This window comes from Xyrauchen texanus, chromosome 35 (genome assembly GCF_025860055.1).
Source record: "Xyrauchen texanus isolate HMW12.3.18 chromosome 35, RBS_HiC_50CHRs, whole genome shotgun sequence".
Taxonomy (NCBI): domain Eukaryota; kingdom Metazoa; phylum Chordata; class Actinopteri; order Cypriniformes; family Catostomidae; genus Xyrauchen; species Xyrauchen texanus.
This window is the reverse complement of record NC_068310.1, coordinates 28,380,752-28,400,277: the sequence shown is the minus strand read 5'-3', so window position 1 is coordinate 28,400,277 and position 19,526 is coordinate 28,380,752. Positions and strand designations below refer to the sequence as shown.

Sequence of the window (19,526 nt, the reverse complement as noted above, 5' to 3'; positions counted from 1 at the left end):
ATTTTCAGCACAATAGTCTGCTTAGATTTCCGTGGTGTGTGGAATAAGAAGCATGCTAATGCTAATAGATTTGCAACAATGCTTGTTGTGTGTGTGAATAGGTACATTATTTCCGTCAAGGCCATGAAGCATATGTGGAGATGGCCAAAAAGAACAGGATCTTCAGCATAAATCCTAAAAAACAGCCCTGGCACAAGTTGGAGCTCCGGGTAAGGCATATCTTCAGTAACATTTTTGTCCTTTGTGTTTGCTGTTATTTTAGGTTATATTGTTTCTTAAAGAGGATGTTTTCTTATCCAAAGCAACAGACAAAAATTAATGATGTAGCCTACACAACAAAACATATTATTAAAATTGTATAATTCCATAATTAGTATTTTTGTTTTCCAGTAAACATCTGAACATTAATTAAACAAGATTACATTTTTTTTTTAATCTTATTATAAAAAAGATAATAAGACTTTTTTTAAATAAAGTGTATTTTTCTTATATCATTGGCAAATATATATATATTGTTTTCTTGTTTTAAAGGGATAGTTCTACAAAAAGAATTATCTCATCATTTACTCACTCACATGACTTTCTTCTGCTGAACACAAAGACTTTTAGAAGAATATCTCAGCTCTGTAGGTCAATACAATGCAAGTGAATGGTGACCAAAACTTTGAAGGTCCAAAAAGCATAAAAAGTCATCATAAAAGTAATTCATATGACTCCATATCTTAAATCCATATCTTCAGAAGTGATATGATAGGTTTGGGTGAGATACAGATCAATATGTAAGTCCTTATTTCCCATAAATTCTCCTTCCTACCCAGTAGGTGGCGATATACATGAATAATGAGAATAAACAAAAACCCACACCTATCATATCACTTATGAATATATGGATTCATATAGATTACTTTTATGCTGACTTTATGTGGTTCTTGGACCTTCAAAAATCTAGCCACCATTCACTTGCAATGAATGGACCGACACAGCTGAAAAATACTTCTAAAAATCTTTGTTTGTGTTGTGCAGAAGAGAGAAAGTAATACACATCTGGGATGGCCTGAGAGTGAGTGAATGATGGGAGAATTTTCATTTTTGGGTGAACTGTTCCTTTAAGCATAAAACTCACTAAATTTGGTTAGATTTTTGCCTAAAACAACAACATTTGCTAGTGGGGTAAGAAAAATAATAATAAGCTTAATTACAGATATACTCTGTGGCAGCAAGCCATATTCTGTATCTAATGCAGTTTTGCTTCTCAAGTAATTGTATCTAGTTTTATGGATGTTTAGATGTTTTTATTAGACAAATACTGATTCTTAATATTTATTTAATTTTTTTGCAGTGTAAAGGTTACAGTTCTGGGCTGGTAACCCAAAGATTGCAGGTTGAAAAGTGTGTGTTAATCCTTAAATTATTCGCCATTGTGCCCTTGAGCAAGGGACTTATTCCCAGATTGCTTCAGGAGGGACTGAGCATGTAATAAGTGTCTAAATACTGTGCAAGACACAGTATTTAGTGTCTTGCACAAAGGCACAGAGCTTGTAGTTCAATGAATTGCCCCTTCATAAAGAACATAATTTGTGTGTGGATGTCTACAGGAGCAGGAATTGTTGAAGATTGTGGGCATTAAGTATGAGGTTGGCTTGCCTACTCTGTGCTGTCTGAAGCTGGCCTTCCTGGACCCAGACACTGGCAAACTGACGGGTGGCTCTTTCTCTATGAAGTGAGTAGTCAGCAGGAGTCACTATGTCTTATTTATGGCAATCTTCACTCATTTGCTTTTAACCTGCAACTCACTGATTCACCTCTATTGTTGTCTTAGATACCATGATATGCCTGATGTCATCGACTTCTTGGTACTTCGGCAGCAGTTCGATAATGCAAGACAACGGAACTGGATGATAGGTTAGTATGCACATTTTTTGTGTGTATGTGTAGATGTGTTGCCTTCTGTTGACTGTTTGTTCTAATTCAGAGTTAATGAGTGTGTTGTAATTGTGCCTGATTGTAAATATATTTTATTTTGTCAGGTGATCGTTTCCGGTCAGTGATAGATGATGCCTGGTGGTTTGGTACGATTGAGAGTCAGGAGCCTTACCATGCTGAATATCCAGACTCTATGTTCCAGTGCTACAATGTCTGGTCAGATATCAAGAGTCCATTACACACTTATACAGAGTAGTTAAATGATTAATAAGCAGCATTCATGCTTGTTGGATCAATATTAACCTTCGCTTTATGCTTTAATTAAGGTTTCTTTGCTGCATTAATAATAATAGAAGTAATCATCCCCAAAGCTATAATTGCTCCATTATGATTGTTAATTAAACATACTGTACATATGGAGGCTTGGCAATGAATCTTCTGTATGTGTATGAGATTACTATATTTTGAGCTCATTGTAGTGTTACTCATTCTTTGGGGTAATAGTAGATGCCATCTTGACTGTTTTGTGTTTGTGTGTGAATGCAGCTGGGATAATGGAGACACAGAGAAGATGAGCCCATGGGACATGGAGGAGATTCCCAATGAAGGTATGATATGTTCCTCCTACTGTCACTATCGCTCTATTATTTTTAAGAAAAAAAAAAGAACATTATTTACAACAAAAAATTATAATTGTCCTTGAAGGTCTTTTCCCATCATTTACTGATAATTGATAGTCCAAATATGGATTGTTTTGTGTGCATTGAGCACACTGATACTCTTTTTCTAACCAATATTTAGTAATAGTATGTAACTGGTCCTGCTCGCCGGCGTGGGAGGCGGACGTGCTAATGAGAAGGCTAAAGGCTACAGCCACTAGCATCAGTCGCTAGTGCGTTGAGGCCAGTGGAGAGAGGTTTAAATATACCGCACAGCTATCACTTACCAGCTGGCTCCTGTTATAAGTACAAGTATGAACAGAATGAAACTGTCATGATAAATTATTGAACAAAACATGAACATACGATGTGGGTTTATGTTTTCTCTTTTAATTGTTTAATGTAATTTTTAGTGTGACTATGGTTTAAGGAGGGTGTACCTGTATGCTGGGTTGGAAATCTCAAGGATTAATAGTGGTGTTTTCCTTATTACATCACGTGTTGTTCTGAAAGCAAATAGAAACAAATTAAACGTGGAAAGTAGGCTGTCATCCGCGCAGACTGACCGATTCAAAGTGGACGTGTTGATTCATGCGAAAAACTAAAGGTGAAGTGCTGCAAGCTTGTGATGTGTGAATGGCGTGCAGGAGTCTGTTGGGTATAGTGCAGTCTCGTCACATTTTAACTTTTTGTTTACCCTCCCATTCAGCTCATTAATACATTCTGTGTGATCATGAGGAAAAATTACATCAAGATGTAGATTGAAATGCAGGTACGGAATTTATTTAAATTAATTTAAATAAATAAAATGATGGCGTGTCAGTGTTTACTCCTCTGAATGCCAATTCTGGCATGCATTCCATAGGTTGCAGACCCTTTCCATAGACTACTGTTATCATCATGATAATTTTGCAACACACAAATGGAGGCAAAAGAGTAGACAACAACAGAAAAGAAACCTCTTGTTCAAGAACCCTTTCTGAGGCTGTACTGAATTATAACACACATGACAAGTCACCTAATGTCTTTGCATGTCATTTGCAAATGCATCCTGAGATGGTCTGAGATCATATCCAGTGTTCTCATTTACAACACTATTCTTGCAAATGCTTTCCAGATGACTGACAGTGAAGAAATAGTGAGAACTCTTCATATGCGTGTGTTCCGTGTGTAGTGCGAGCGAACACACAGTGAATCCTTGTTGGCTTTCCTTTCATCTGTTTTTCAAAATATAATCAACTGTTTCTTCAAGAGTGCATCATTGTGTCTAACAGGACTTCTTGTCATGTTTCAATCCGAGAAGTCTTACAGGTCGCCCACCACAGTGGCGGGTAGATGAGGGCAAAATTACCCGTCACTGTGCATAAAATACCTGCATTTGGCTGGTGCTAATTTCATTCTCCATAACTGAGTTTGTATGTAATTCTCTCTCTGTGTAGCAGTGTTTCCTGATGAGTTAGGCTTGAGTATGCCCCTAAATGAAGAAGAGCAGAAGGCATTATTGTACAAGCCTCTAGAAGGAGAGTGGGGCTCGCGCACACGTGACGAAGAGTGTGAACGCATCATCAGGGGCATCGACCAGCTTTGTACTTTGGGTATGACATTATAGAGTACCTTACTGTTAGATGCTTGCTAGGAAGCCAACAATATACTATAAGTGCAAGCTTGATGGTTTACTTCTCACAAAGCATGTACTTGTCTGTGTACTCTGATGTTGTAACAGATGTTCACTCTGTCTCCTCCAGATGTGGCTGTACCATTTGCACTGCCTGTGGACTTGCAGGCATATCCGACATACTGCACTGTGGTTGCTTATGTCACAGATCTGAGCACCATACGTCACAGACTAGAGAACCGCTTCTATAGGTCAGCACACACACACATACACTCTAAATTAACATAAACATTAAGTATGCAAGTAAACACTCAAACATGAATAAAAGGGCATCAATGTGTGCTTCCTTTACACACAGTATATGTACACACAATCTGTTCATAAATGACCAAGATCTTGTGATTATTTCTGGTCTTTGCTGGTGATCTGTTGTCAGGCGAATGTCGTCATTGATGTGGGAGGTGCGCTACATCGAACACAACGCTCAAACCTTCAATGAACCAGGCGCATTCATTGTCACAACTGCCAAATTTGTATCTGACCTCATGTTGCAATTTATCAAGTAAGTCTGGAGTGTATAAATGCATTGGGTTTTATGTGTTGAACCATGCATGGTAAGGCTGGCATATTAAAATGTAGAAATTTGAATATTCTTCTAATTTTATGATAAAAATGCACATTCGGATGCTAAAATGTCCATTTGAATTTTGGATGTGTGCCAAGCTCTGACGATGACTTACGGGCCATACTGATTACATTCTTGTGCTAAAATAGACAGTGTAATGAATAAGAGTGCAGGTGTATCAAGACATGTTTTAAAAGTTACATTTTGCTTTTAAATTGACCCAGCATCTAAAAAATGTACTGATCCTGCACGGCACACTGAAAAAGCGAGACATGGTGCAACAGTCAAAGACATCCGTCTAGCTCATGCTTACAGAGAAAAACATGGTCGATTTCGAAGTAAAAGGTCCCTTATGTGGAGGTTTTTGGCTGTTGTGTCTTGACTATGCCTTGGCTTGCTCTTATGAACATCTCGCTGCACAAGCTTTTGGTACATACTGTTCTTAATGAAAACTACTGTGGTACTGCCTGTATTATGGAGCTTGAGTCTGTGATAGTACTATGGTGCCGGCATAGGGTACTGTGCAACAACAAGTTAACATAAAACCATCTATTGCAGTGTTCCTTTTCTCGTTTTACTTTTTTACTTAAGATAATTTTACCCACTTTTGTTAACAGCAATAAACAATAACCATGACAGAGACTGTGCTGGTTTATATTGTTTTTTGTTGTGCCCTCTTGTGGATATAGGAGACAATGTAAATTTAAAAATCAGATGATACCTGAAATAATGTCTTTAAAATTTGAATATAATTCAAAAATAATTTTGGTAATATTTCAGTGAAAAATTCGAATTTAGTTTCTCAGCCCTGTTTACTTCCCTAATGCCATGGGACAAATGTTTGAATGCTTTTCTCTATGTTCTTCAGGGACCAAAGTTGTACAGATATTTTTCCGCTATACAACAGTTTGAAGAAAACAGCTTTCTCAGATTCAAGTGAAGTAAGTGTCGTTGATGCACACCCAAACACAGACAAACAATCATAAATATAATACTGTATATTTTTTTGATTATTAAAGGAATATTCCAGGTTCAATACAAATTAAGCTCAATCGTCAGCATTTGTGGCATAATTTTGATTACCAGAAATATTTATTTAGACTTGCCCCACCTTTTTTTTTTTAAATAAAGCAAAAAATTAATGGTGGCCAATTTGTGAACATTAAAATACTCACTTTTTTAAAAGTATAGCTACAAGACAAACAATGTGCATGTATACATGATTTTAGTGTGATAAAATCCCTTACTAACACTACAAAATGTTATGTGAAATGTTAGAAACTTTTCTGCCATGACAATGTAATGTCAACAAACCCTAAAATGACTGTAAAAATTATGATTTAAACAACATTACAACTCAAATAATATATAGTTTTAAAAAGAAGAATTAATGTAAGTGCTTTTGTAAAATTATAAGCTTCACATTTCTGCCTTTAAACCCTCTGAACCCATACATTGTATTGATATCCTTAGAGTACCTCCTTATCCTTACCCTATATAGCAGTGTTTAATATACTTGTGATTGACACTGTTTATGGCTTAGGATGAAGATGAGGATGAGGAGCATGAAGCACCTTGTACGTCTACCCGTAATAAGGTACAATTTTAACTAGCAGTATACCCTACAATAGGTCTTAGAGGGACAGTTCACCCACATTTTTTATTTCTGTCAGTTACTTACCCTTATGTTGTTTTAACCCCGAATGACTTTCTTCTGTGCAACTCAAATGGAGATGTTAAGCAGCCATTAACCCAAAAATTTAAATGAATGAATGTTGTTCCAAACATATATGACTTCCTTTCTCCCATGGAAGATGTCGCCATTCACTTTCATTGTATCTTTTCCCATGCAGCGAAAGTGAATGATGACTGATTTGGTTTGGAACAACATTTATGAATTTTCCTTTTTAGTTGAATTATCCCTCTAACATGTGGCACAGGTTATCCAATCATAAGTGGTCAGCACTAAATACTGGTTTAAATGGTGTAATTTATCACAACATAATACACAAACAATTATTCAGACAAGGTTTCACATAATATTTTCAGTATGCCTCAAATCATGCAGACATATGTATAAAATCAGAGACCCTCCCTAATCCAATCACAAATGGCCATCATAGACACATTTGTAAACAGCATCTGTCTTGGCTTCCCACTTGTGATTGGATCATCCCAGATGGATGGAAATACCATGTGTAAACAGGTCCAGAGATATCAGGATTGTTTATTATACAGACAGATGTATCAAAGTCCAATGATGTCATACCTGGCTAATGGCTTGTTTTTGTTTGTTTGTTTGTTTGTTTGTTTGTTTGTTTTCAGGGTCGGCAGCGGCAGCCTGTCCTAAGGAGTCTGCGCCGTAAACCGTCATCAGACTCCCAGGCCTGGAAGGGACACTGCAAAGATCTGCTGGAGCTCGTCTTTCAATGTGAAGATTCAGAGCCTTTCAGACAACCTGTTAATCTGGATGAGTATCCGGTAATGCACAGACATATGAAGAGCAGCTCAATATTATGACAATTCATAGATTACGTTGCAATTAATATTCGTATTGCGATTCAAAGCCCTATTCATCAAAAATACCTCTTTCAGGACTACCTGGACATTGTGGATACTCCTATGGACTTTGGTACTGTCTTAAAACGCCTGTTAGCAGAACAGTATGACACTCCTATGAATCTTTGTAAAGATGTACGACTCATCTTCAGCAACTCCAAAGCCTACACACCTAGCAAGAAGTCCAGGGTATGAGATCATCTCTGATTTGTTGTTATGCTATCATTTTACATCTGTTTTAGGGATAGTTCTCCCAAAAATGAAAATTATGTATTCAATTACTCACCCTTTCTTAATTCTAAACTATATGACTTTCTGTGTGGAAAACAAAGTGGATGCAGATTGTTAGCCTCAGTCACCATTCACTTCAATTGCAAAAGTTTTTTCCCAGACAATGAAAAGTCAGTGGTTGATGCTTTTATTCTGCCTAACATCTTTTGTGTTCCAAAGAAGAAAGAAAGTCATTCAGGTTTTGAATGACATGAGAGTAAATTGAATGAACTAATATAATTTATACTGCACTTTGTAATCTTCATTGACAAACCATTTTGTTTTGTTAATTTATCATAGATTTTATTTATTTTTTTGCTTTTGTTTGTGTGTGCATGTGTACACAGATCTATAGCATGAGTCTACGATTGTCTGCTCTGTTTGAAGAGCATATCAGTTCAATCCTGACCGATTTTAAAGCTGCGCAAAGTCTGCACAGTGAGCGATTCACTCGACAGCGCCGGCACACAGAACGCTTGACCAGACAGTCTGTGAAGAGGAGGAGGAGCTCTTCCCTTTCAAGCACCACCTCTAGGTACAGAGATTATCTGATTGGTCATTGCAGTGTTTTATGCTCTAGATCACTGTTCCTGTAAATGTTATTTTTTTAAAGAAACACATTTACAAATAACTACCCTTACATAGTGGAAACAGCATTGCTAAGACCCTTGATACAGTACCGGAGTGTTCATGACATAATTCTCAAGAAAATGTACCATAGCTTTAATTTAAAAAAGATTAATTCAGCTTTCAAGAAATCATATTTTTCCACCTAAGGCCCAAAGTACCAGGATCTCTCAATGAAAACTAAATGTACTTTATGTAGAAATCATTTTGTTTATTTATTTTTTTGGATTTTATAAAACCCATTAAATGACAACAGTAATAAATATGGACATGCAAATTGGCCAATATTTAGATGAAGAAGAATAAAACATTTAAAAGTAAGGTTGTAGTCAGTAGAACATCTGCTTTCTTTTCTGATTTTCAGTCCAGAAAGGAAGAGGCGGGTCCCTGCTCGATCTGACAATACAGCTCAACCCACTCCCGCTGGACCCTCCCGGACCCCTTCTTTACGACACACAGTTCCACAAATCAATGGAAAGGCGGAGCCTCATGTTACCCCAGGAAGGACACGTAGTTCTGCCCGCTTAGGAACCCAACCTTCAGATCTGCCTACTGCCCAGTCAGCTCCTCCCCCTCCCCCCACCCACAGTAAAACAGCAGAGCCCTCCTCCAGAGTTTTACGCACTCAAAACTCATACTCAACTGGAGTCTCATGGGAAACCAAGAGCTCTGTGGTCACACACAGCAATGAGGGTGGGGCAAGAGAGTCTCGTAGGAAGCTTCGAACACCTGTTAAACTCACACCAGGTGGGTAATAGATGATAAAACCCAATTTTTTGTTTGCTGTCAAAGGTTAATGTTATTGCATGTTAGCGCATTTTTATAGGTCCTTGAAATATAGGCCTACTGTCAGTCCACAAAAACAATCTTGTTTTGATACATCATGCAATCATCCCATATACGTATATTGAAGTATATGGGATGACGTCATATCTACGGTATAGAATATCATAGAGACTTTGGGGTGGGCTATTTTGAATCGGACAGGTAAGTAACACCTTGCAATAACTCAGAACACATTAGCATCATGGTCCCGAGTTTTTGCATGGCCAAAAACCACTCACGTTTCCTTAAGAAAATGTAAAACTAAAAAATAAAACTTCTAGTTATATGTTTTTGTTTTTATCTCTCAGGTCCAGTTGATCATAGCCCTCCTCACAACAGTGTGCATTTTAATGGCCATACAAGTAAAGTGACTGTGGGAGTAGGAAGAAGAGGACGGGGTAGACCCAGATTAGATGCACAAATAAATACACCAGTAGTAGTGGAGCCAACCCCCTCACCCCAGCCTTCTGGCAAAAAGAGAGGGAGGAAAAGCAAGAAAGAGCTGGAGTACCTACAAGGAAACTTCGCTCAAGAGGAGGAGCTTCTTTTGTCCACTGGTGAGGAAGGCAGGGCTTCTTCTGGAACCCAGGACAGTAGCCTTTCAGATTCTGTCTTGACTCCAGAGCATCCAAGACAACGAGGTAGACCACGACAGATCAGGACGACAGATCAAACCCCACAGACTCCAGCTCCTTCAAGCCCTAAAACTCTAAGAAGGAGTAGTCGACGTGGCATTGAAGAGACCACGCCCCCTGCCCCCAGCCCTACCCTGAGGGAGGAGCCAGAAATGTATATGGGCGAGGACGGGAGCTCTAAAGGGTCAATGAGAACACGCAACCAAGGCCGAAGGACAGCCTTTTACAATGAGGAAGACTCTGAAGAAGAGCAAAGACAACTTTTGTTTGAGGATGCCTCGATCACTTTTGGCACGTCCAGCAAGGGGAGAGTCCGCAAGCTCACCGAAAAGGCCAAAGCCAACCTCATTGGCTGGTAACGATGCCAACTTTGCATATCCTCTGTGACAAAACCCCTTCTCCCCACTCCACTGGGTTAAACCATTCCTGCTGCTATAAAACTGTCAAGATCACAAGATTCTTAATAAATTGATTCTCACTTTTTGAGTCTGACATTTTTGGTGACTTAAGGCAGTCTCGTAAAAAGTCACTACCCCTTATGAGAGCCCCTACCTTATACATTTCTTCCACAGAAAATTTACAAATGCAGTTAAATACTGATTTTCATATGCACTATTTGAATGCCAGTGAAGAAAGTTACCTACTTCTTATAACAGTCTTATAAGTCTTATAACAATCCAAATATCTGATTTCATCTCTCAAGAAAGCACTTATGTGAGAGTGTTTAATGTGATTGTGTGTGTGTGGGGGGGGGTTAACTTTTGAGCTCTGTCTTGTCTCTCTTTAACTGTTAATTTTATGCATTGTTTTTACACAGTTGTTGCTAATGGTAACAAATCAGACACGTCTTCAAAAAAATCTATTTTTAACACATTCTGAGTGTTTGTGTCAGCGGCTTTAAAGCTAAAGTAGAATGAAGTGAAGAGAATGACCATGTGACATTTTTTACTTCTGTTTTGTCTTTTAATGTCTTTCTCTGCAAGTCAACAAAGATCAGTGGTAGTGGTAATTTGCATGTTTTTATATAATTAGCAATACCTTGTGCCTTTTCATACTTTCAATATATTATGGCATCTTTGTACTCCCCAAGATGTGTGTACTGTATGTTTGTGCGTGTACCATGCTTCACTGTATTGATTTATTCAGTACAAACTTGTTTCACTGATCTATTGTTGGGATAGAGATTAGCGAGCAGTATGTATCTACATGACGTGTGTGTGTGTGTGTGTGTGTGTGTGTGTGTGTGTGTGTGTGTGTGTGTGTGCGCGTTTCCCTAATTATTTGTTAGGAAAACTTGAGTTTATGCAATTTGAGGTGTGTAATATTGTGATTTCATAACTCTGCACCTCAGTATGCAGATATCATTTTATTTGTGGGTCTCTCAGAATGCACTGTGATCCCTCTAAGAAAAGAATCATTATCATTGCATACAAGTACAGTGGCCCAATTAAGTGTTTGGACACTTAAGACACTTAAAAATGTTTGTATGTTATTACATAGGTAGCAAAATATCCAGTGGTGTTTGTTTTTTATTTAATTTTTTTTAAGAAACGGCACATGCACACTTTTCAAGTAAAATGCTTCACAAAACATTTTAAATGATTTAAAATAAAACAGTGTTTCCATAGTCTTGTAAAACCTGGAAATATCTGGTAATTTTAAACTTGTGATTTCCATACCTGGAAAGGTCATGAAAATCTAATTCATGGACATTTTTGTAGTAAATATACATTTTTCTAGTTATGCTCTGCTCTAAACTAGTTCATTACCTAAATTTTGCTCTTGGTTAGAGCTTGTGTCGAGTAGAAATTGCTTGCAAGCCATTTGGCAGGTACTTTTCAATTAATTGGTAGTCGTGGTTAACAAATCGGTGGTTTAGTCATCATATTCAGTATATAAATCTCTTTATCTGGTGAATAAATGGGCAATAATAAGCATAATTTGGTTAGTACTTACAGTACAAATAGAGCATTGTAATGAAGCTATGTCTGTCATTTCAAAATAAGAGTCCCCGGTGTATTTCGTGCATGTGAAACGTCCTGCTTTAAGTGAAAAGTCCTGCTTTATGCATCAAATCTTAGTGAAAAGTCCTGCTTTATGCATCAAATCTTTTTTTCTTTTGTCCACCCCCCCACCCCCCCTCTCTCTTTTCATTAATGGGATTTTGTTTGAACATTAAACTGCATCTGAGATTTTATTCATTTTGTACTCTTGTAGCTTATGTCTGTGCTTGTCATTGTAAGGAAAGACTAAAAATTTTATCATTCTAAATCGATATTAATAACTATCGGCCGAATAATCAGTTATCACCTTAGTTATCGGTATTCCGACCTAAAGTGGAACCTGTAGTGTATCAGGGAATATTTCAATTGTGATTTCCACGCCTGGAAAAGTCATGGAAATTAATAAAATCTTAAAACGTCATGCCGATTTCTATAATTAATTTATACATTTTCTTGTAATGATCAACTCTAACATATGTAATTGGTTAGAAATTACCCTTTGTAAGTAATCTCTTTAAAAACAAATTATCACAAACAACTGGAAAAGTATACAAAAAACAAAAATCACACAAAATCACCTTTGGACTAACTGGTTGAAAGTTGCAAAAAATTCTTAAGAAAGTGAAGTTATCACTTCTGTTGTTAAATTCAATTAAATTCATACTTTTTAACTGTGACACAAGTGTCCATAAACTTGTTTGGGTCACTGAATGTTTGTAAAAACCACTATTGATAGTTAACAATGTGTGCATGGAATGAAGTCGATTGCATCGAGGTTTCAATACTCTTCATCTTGCACTAAGAGCTATTTCTCTGTTTGGTAAAACCATTGAATTACTATGGAACTGTACATTTCATGAGTAGGGAGGGCTTTTGTTTTTGCCTGATCACATAGAAACGCTTTGTTATTTCACTCTCCATCGGATACATTGACTTGTTCAGTAGATACCGCAGGGCAGCGAATGACATAAGAGGCAATGTGTATGTCGTGTTCTGTTTTGAATGTGCCTTGACTTTGTTTATGTACCTGTGTGGGAGCAAATAGAGATTGCTGTCTGGACATAAAACTGAAGAATTAATGTACACCTTAAGTTTGGACCCACATATAAAGCTTAGTCACTTTTGTAAAAGCGATTTGGCCAAACGGGATGACGTTCACCCTGGTTTGTTGCCATGTAATTTTCCTGGTTCTTATGTATGCTCTGCAGTTGTGGTGTGGGTCATCCATAGTGACAGTCTACAGAGCTAATCTAGCCCATAGCTTTAGAACCGGTTTGATGAACCAAAGCCCATTGGATGTGGGTGTTTATGAGAATGTAATGTTGGTTTGTGTGTATGTTGCTGTTGTATATGCAATTAATGCATTTTTGTGAGTGTGTGTGACCATGTCTTTATGTACATGCACCATGTTTTATTGATCTGGTGTTTATAATCTTTTGCTACACATGAAAATTGTATTATATCTGTCTTTTGACCCCTTTGCCACAACCATACTGCACAGGCAGTGACATCTCACAGACATTGACAGGTTTAAGAGTGGCTATCAATGATGGATGCATGTTAGTATATTCTCTGGTGTTTTAAGTCTGAAGATACAGTCATGTTGTGGGGTCAGGGTCTTTTTCCCTCTCTGGTCTTATATCTTTTGACTGAGAGGTCTTTCTAGTTTGTATACTTTTATATAAAGGAAAGAGTGTAAATAAAAAACGTTAAATAGAATGTATGTGTAGGGTGTACTGCTGTCACATTAGTTCATACAGATATTTTAAGGAAATAAACGTTTGTGTTTCCACGTACTGCCTTGTACTTTTCTTAATTGCAAATATTAAGTGTTTTATGTTCCTCTAGTTAGTGATAATAAACCATTTCATGGAGAACAACGCCCTCTTTCGTGCGATCGTTGGAACTGCACGTGAATTTTCACCAAACAATTTTTTTTTGCACAAATTGTAAGTTAAATGAAGTAAATTAAGAAGAAGAAAACTCCAGGCACAATAATATTAAAGGAATATTTCACCCAAAAAATTGTATTCATCATTTACTCACTCTCATGCCATGAGATGTGTATGACTTTCTTCTGCACAATAAAGATTTTTAGGAGAATATTTCAGCTATGTGTGTACATACAATTCAAGTGAATGATGACAAACATTTTGAAGCTCCAAAAAGCACATAAAGGCAGCATAAAAGAAATCCATACAACTCCAGTGGTTTAATCTATGTCTTCTGAAGCAAGTTTTGGTCAACAATCACTTGCAATGTATGGACCTACATAAGATATTCTTCTAAAAATCTTCATTTGTGTTCAGCGGAAGAAAGAGAGTCATACACATCTGGAATGGTATGCATGAGGGTGAGTAAATGATGAGAGAATTTTCATTTTTGGGTGAACTATTTCTTTCATTTGAGGTTTAAGCACATTACAAATTAATTTGAAAAGAAAACACACTCACGACACCGTCTGAACCGAAATAAATTAAAGTATCCTCGTGTAACATCCGTTCCTGACGTGGCGGCGCGAGACGCGTGCAAATCTACTCTCGTGGGGCACCGCTATTGGCCGCGCGCACTCTAATAATGCTGAACTTGGAGGCACAGGTGCCAAACCGAAACTACCCGCATGTAAATTTAAACTCCAGTTTTTCAAGACAATGCTCGCACAAAGCATGACAAGCTTAGAGTTAGAGTGAGCTCTTCCTGTTATCAAGCTAAAATAATTACTGTTAGTATAGTTACTTAAAAGTGTGATATTGTTCACAGAGACTCTCTTCAGTTGCAGAAGGTAAGATACATTTACCCGTTACATTTTATTTAACATTTTTACATTCAGAGTTAAGGAAATATAGGACTTTAAAGATGCCATACTGACTCTTTAGCATTTTTGAATACATAAAAGAAGTTGCATTGACAAATGTATGGGCTACATGTCTGCGTGTAATTAATTATAATATGAAACGCGGACTTTTGGAATTAACGTTGGATATGCGGGATAAAACTAAGAGCGTAAACTTTACCTATAAATCTGAAATCTGTGTCCTATTGAATTTCTAGGTGAAGTGATGCCTCAAATCACTGCTGGTGTAATTATTCAGCTGACGCTCCTTCTGTCAGCTCTGCCTGCGCAATATCTCATTTCCAAATGGACAAGTGGGACTGCAGCACAACGTCACATCGCTACGCAGAGGTACAGAGTTAATAAACTCACATAGGAGGCGTCCCATTCAGCCAACAACTTTCTTCCTTAAATTGCCTACTATGAAGTGTATACAAATAACTGTCAATTAACTTTCTTTCAACATCAGGATTTTAAAGAAACATTTCTAAAAGGCCTGTATTTAGGCCTAACTGTCAAATGTTTGGACACACCTACTCATTCTGTATTAGTAGTCTATATTATATTAATCTATTTAGAAATAATAGTGCAGCCAGCTAGGGCTGTAGCAAGGAATTCTGGGCCACTTAAATGTATATGGGTCTTAGCCCTTTTCATATAAAACAATACTGTTAAAAATGTGTTTGTGGGCCCCTAGAATTGTTACCACCTTTCACCTCATTAGCTACAGTCATCAAAAGTAAATGTAATTGTAATGAAAATGTAATGTAATTATGTATACTGCAAAAAAAGGGAGATTACATTTATGGTAAAATACCAGCATCTGCGATTACCAGAAATTAACCATAAAAAATACGGAGACCATGTTTCAGGCTTTTTGGGATGTAATTCTTATGCCTGTGTATTTTACAGATCACTACCTTTTATATTATTAACTTGTATAAACGTGATATATTATTCTTCTGGACTTATGAAAGTCTGGTTTTCAGACGTTAACCACTCTATATCACTGTAGTAACTCCAAAAGGCCACATGATGAACTGAAGGTCATTCCACGAGCAGTAAATAATACACTTGTAGGGACAGTGCACAGTGGCACTCACCCAATCACAAAACACATTCAGGGTACCACATGTGATGCTACAATAATGCAATAAACATTAACTAAACTACATAAAATATAACACAGAACACACCAATGTACATAACCTATATTAAAAGAAGAAGCATAATTATTCCCATAAAATATAATGAAACATCGTGGGTCACGCAGGGACTTCTTGAAATGCCTGATTATTGTTTTATTTTTTGTTTTATTTTATTATCTTATTTTTAGTTTCATCAAATGAAGCCACTCTTAGCCTAGATTACAGCTCTCCACACTCTGGGCATTCTTTCAGTCAACTTCATCCTCCTCTGATGCTTCTTAAATAATATTGAAAGAGATCCCCTGTTTTCTGGGCATTTGTCGGCTGTTTTTCCTTCACTAATCACTATACGGCCCAACGCATCTATTTAGGGGATAAAAGTAGACTAAAGTGTTACATTATGTTCATTCATATAATTAATAAAATTCATATGTAGGCAATATGTATATTTCTACAAAACTAAAGCATTTCAAGGTTTTTAAGTTCATGAGATACACAAATTGAGTCAACTGTATCTAAACTTTTTACTGGTAGTGTAAAATCATAATATAGTCTCTCAACTAGTGAGACACATTTTTTTTTAAATAGTTTTAGATAAAGAAGAGCATGTTACACTGCCGGACACTGCTGTCTTTGCAAATGTAATGTAAACTATCCTTTCTCTAATAGTCTCTAATCCTCTTCATATTTAGAATCCTGGACACATGGGAATTCATGAGAAAATCCTACTTGAACACAGCTGTTTGGGTTGAGTGGCTCCATTCTTGGATTCCTAAACTACCGTAAGTCTACACTAATTGTCATGTTGCGATCGTCATACTCCATTACTGGATGTGAGGTGGGTACTCATGCCACATTACAGGTTCTTTGAAGAGGAGGCTGACCAACAGCATGCACTGGAGGAAGCACTTGCGATCGAGCTGTTAATGCAAGATAACAACGATGGCTACTTTGCAGGTAAAATGTATTCTGAATTCAATGGATGGATGTGCAAAATCTCTGTCTCTGTTTCAGCATATCTGTTTATGTCTATGGTTAGTCTCAGGGGAGGCACGAAGTCCCAGGCCAGCATATGTGCTGCACCGAGTAGGTCAAGTTGTTATAGACGCACAGAATCACATGGTGGGGGTGATAGTGGGCTGGGATGCAGGACTCAGAGCTCCCCCTGAGTGGATCAAGAGCAAGAAATACACAGACTCAGAGGTTTGTAAAAGACATAATCACTGTTATAAATAAAAACAAATTCACATTTGTTAAAGTTGTAATCTAGAACCGCAGTAATATAACAGTAGACATTAAAAAACTGAAGCTGAACTTATATTTGTGTGTAGCTGGAGAGGGCCAAGAATACTCCACATTACAGAATCCTTTTCAGCGGACCTGATTCCTTATCACTAATGATTGGATACATTCCTCAGTATAATGTGAATCTCTTCCGTGGCTTTAAGGTGCAGAGAAAATCTTTCATATAGTTACACACACATATTTCCATTTTTAAATTGGTTTACTACTAAAACTTTCTTGAAGTTTTCTTGCGTTATTTGGACACCATCTCAATCAATTGTGTATTAATTCGTCTGACTGTGTGTGTCTGTCTACAGCCGGACATCCCTACTTTAGAGCAGTATTTTTCACACTTTGATGGGGAAAGGTTTATTATGGAGGAGTGGTTGCAAGAAATCTACCCCAATGACTGAAAGGACATCAGAATTTGAGAGTAAAGAATTTTACAGGTTTAAAAGGAATCTGCACCTTTTGTTACCCTTCATTGACAGTGTAAATTCTTTTAAAACAATGGAAGCATTTTAAATAAGACATTTGTTCTACCTTAAGTGCATTTCAGAAGGATTTAGTAGCTTTTAACAGGGTTATTGTGTACAGTTCTGTTCATAATCTTAAATACAAGGCTACGTAGGATATGTAATTTCTTTTAAGATTGGTTTTGTCTTGTGGAATACATGTACAGTAAATATGTTATGCAGCTTCCTCAGGGAATAAATGTGCAGAATAAAAAGATGATGTGTGCTGTGTTTATGGTGTAAAACAACAGTATTGAGAATGTTAAGTATTAAACAGTGTTCCATAAATACAATTATGAACTTTATTAAAGTTTGTTTATTGACTTTATCTAAAAAATGTTGTTTGTTTCTTTGTTGAAAACCGTCTCTGTGTCATTCCCATAATGCCTTGAAAAGCGTGCGTGGGTTTGAGAACTGAAGTGCCATTGGCATTGAGAAGAGCGGGGTCAGACATGACTCTAAAACACTAAACAAAAAGTTTCCACCACTTGAACTGCAACATTAAACACTAAAGTAACTGATATGGTGAAAAAGTCAACGAAGATGGGATTCAGGTAAATTATTCATGCAATCGTCAAGTGTAAGTGGCGTCTTTTCTTTCAAGCAAGACGTTTTTGGAGTAATCATGGCGAAAAGAGAGGCAGGCCATACTTTGGTAGCTCACCTCACATTGCTGCTGTGTCTATGCTCCGTTACTTTAAAACATTTCAAAAGCTGCAGAGGGTTGAGAATATCCTGGAATATTGCAGTTTGATTCCAGTTGGCTATGAATGCTGACATGAGTAAAAAAAAAATATTGCAAAACTTTTTACTGACTCGAGGAATCAAATTTTCCTTGATCTTTTGACACATAAGAGGTAATTGTGCTATAAAAACATACTGTATCTTTCGGAACTGAAAACTTTAAAGGGATAGTTCACACAAAAATGAAAATTCTCTCATTATTCACTTACCCTAAAGCCATCCCAGATGTGTATGACTGTCTTTCTTCGACAGAACACAAATAAAGATTTTTAAAAGGAGATAGAGCTCTGTCAGGTCCTTATAAAGGGTGCATGTAAATGGGTGCCATCACCCAAAAGTCATATTTAGGCTGCATTAAAATTATAAATAATCCATGCAGTTGATCAATGAATGTCTTCTGAAGCAAATCGATACATTTGTGTAAAAAATAAATAGATAATTAAAATGTTATCAACTTTTAAAAAGCGCTTCTTGCCAGCAGTTGACGCATCATGTAGATGTCGCATGAAGTAATCGCATCAGCGATTTCATGCGAGAATTCGGGAGCGCCGCTAATTTAAAACAGAAGAACGAACGTCACACGAGAGTTCGGCCATTTCAAACAGCATCAGCGCCCTGGATGGAAGCGATTTAAAGTTAATAACATTTTAATTATTGACATGTTTCTTACATAAACCTATCGAATCGCTTCAGAAGAAATCCATTGATCAACTGGAGTCATGTGATTACTTTTAAGCAGCCTAAATATCACTTTTGGACGATCAAAGTGCTGGCACCAGCATACTCGCATTATAAGGACCCGACAGAGCTCTATCTTCTTCAAAATACCTTCGTTTGTTTTCTGCTGAAGAAATACAGTCATACACATCTGGGATGGTATCAGTGAACCAGAATTGTAATTTTTGGATGAACTTTAATAGAAAAAGAGCGGCTCCAGAAATGGGCCATTTGGAATTTGTGGAACTTGTGACATTGCAAGGAACAAACACAGCCTCTTCAGCAAAACATCAATGCCAATTTTTCATCATTGCACCCTTGGACCTGCACACTGGTGCTCACAGACAGTAACAGGTGATGAGTAGAGAAACTCAGAAACTGAGAAAGATTGCTTTTGGGATTACCTTTTTTGTTGCAGCCAAAATTGCCAAGATGTAAGTTTAAGCAAGTCAAGTAACTGTAATATCTATAAAGTTTTAGAGTGATCATTGTGTAGTTTGATTAAATGTGATTGTAAATTGTGTATAGAAATTTAATAATTAAA

At 37.1% G+C, this 19,526-nt stretch overlaps 2 protein-coding genes across 2 annotated transcripts in view; both read left to right on the top strand.

Moving 5' to 3' along the window:
• Window positions 1-10,478, top strand: part of LOC127628802 (PH-interacting protein-like) — a 49,054-nt gene extending 38,576 nt beyond the window's left edge. The window contains exons 25-39 of the mRNA XM_052105708.1: window positions 102-209; window positions 1,596-1,720; window positions 1,820-1,902; window positions 2,028-2,139; window positions 2,470-2,531; window positions 4,022-4,177; window positions 4,328-4,448; window positions 4,634-4,759; window positions 5,691-5,763; window positions 6,366-6,419; window positions 7,148-7,303; window positions 7,418-7,570; window positions 7,999-8,186; window positions 8,643-9,025; window positions 9,412-10,478. Coding sequence (XP_051961668.1) covers window positions 102-209; window positions 1,596-1,720; window positions 1,820-1,902; window positions 2,028-2,139; window positions 2,470-2,531; window positions 4,022-4,177; window positions 4,328-4,448; window positions 4,634-4,759; window positions 5,691-5,763; window positions 6,366-6,419; window positions 7,148-7,303; window positions 7,418-7,570; window positions 7,999-8,186; window positions 8,643-9,025; window positions 9,412-10,097 — 2,586 coding nt within the window. The 3' untranslated portion in view covers window positions 10,098-10,478. The remainder of the gene's footprint in view (window positions 1-101; window positions 210-1,595; window positions 1,721-1,819; window positions 1,903-2,027; window positions 2,140-2,469; window positions 2,532-4,021; window positions 4,178-4,327; window positions 4,449-4,633; window positions 4,760-5,690; window positions 5,764-6,365; window positions 6,420-7,147; window positions 7,304-7,417; window positions 7,571-7,998; window positions 8,187-8,642; window positions 9,026-9,411) is intronic.
• Window positions 10,479-14,402: 3,924 nt separating this feature from the next.
• si:dkey-261l7.2 (uncharacterized protein LOC569751 homolog) lies at window positions 14,403-17,737 on the top strand. The gene is made up of 7 exons (XM_052106484.1): window positions 14,403-14,523; window positions 14,793-14,925; window positions 16,415-16,504; window positions 16,585-16,679; window positions 16,762-16,925; window positions 17,054-17,170; window positions 17,324-17,737. The coding sequence occupies exons 2-7, from the start codon at window positions 14,801-14,803 to the stop codon at window positions 17,417-17,419; spliced, it is 687 nt and encodes a 228-aa protein (XP_051962444.1). The 5' UTR covers window positions 14,403-14,523; window positions 14,793-14,800; the 3' UTR covers window positions 17,420-17,737.
• Window positions 17,738-19,526: the final 1,789 nt, after the last annotated feature.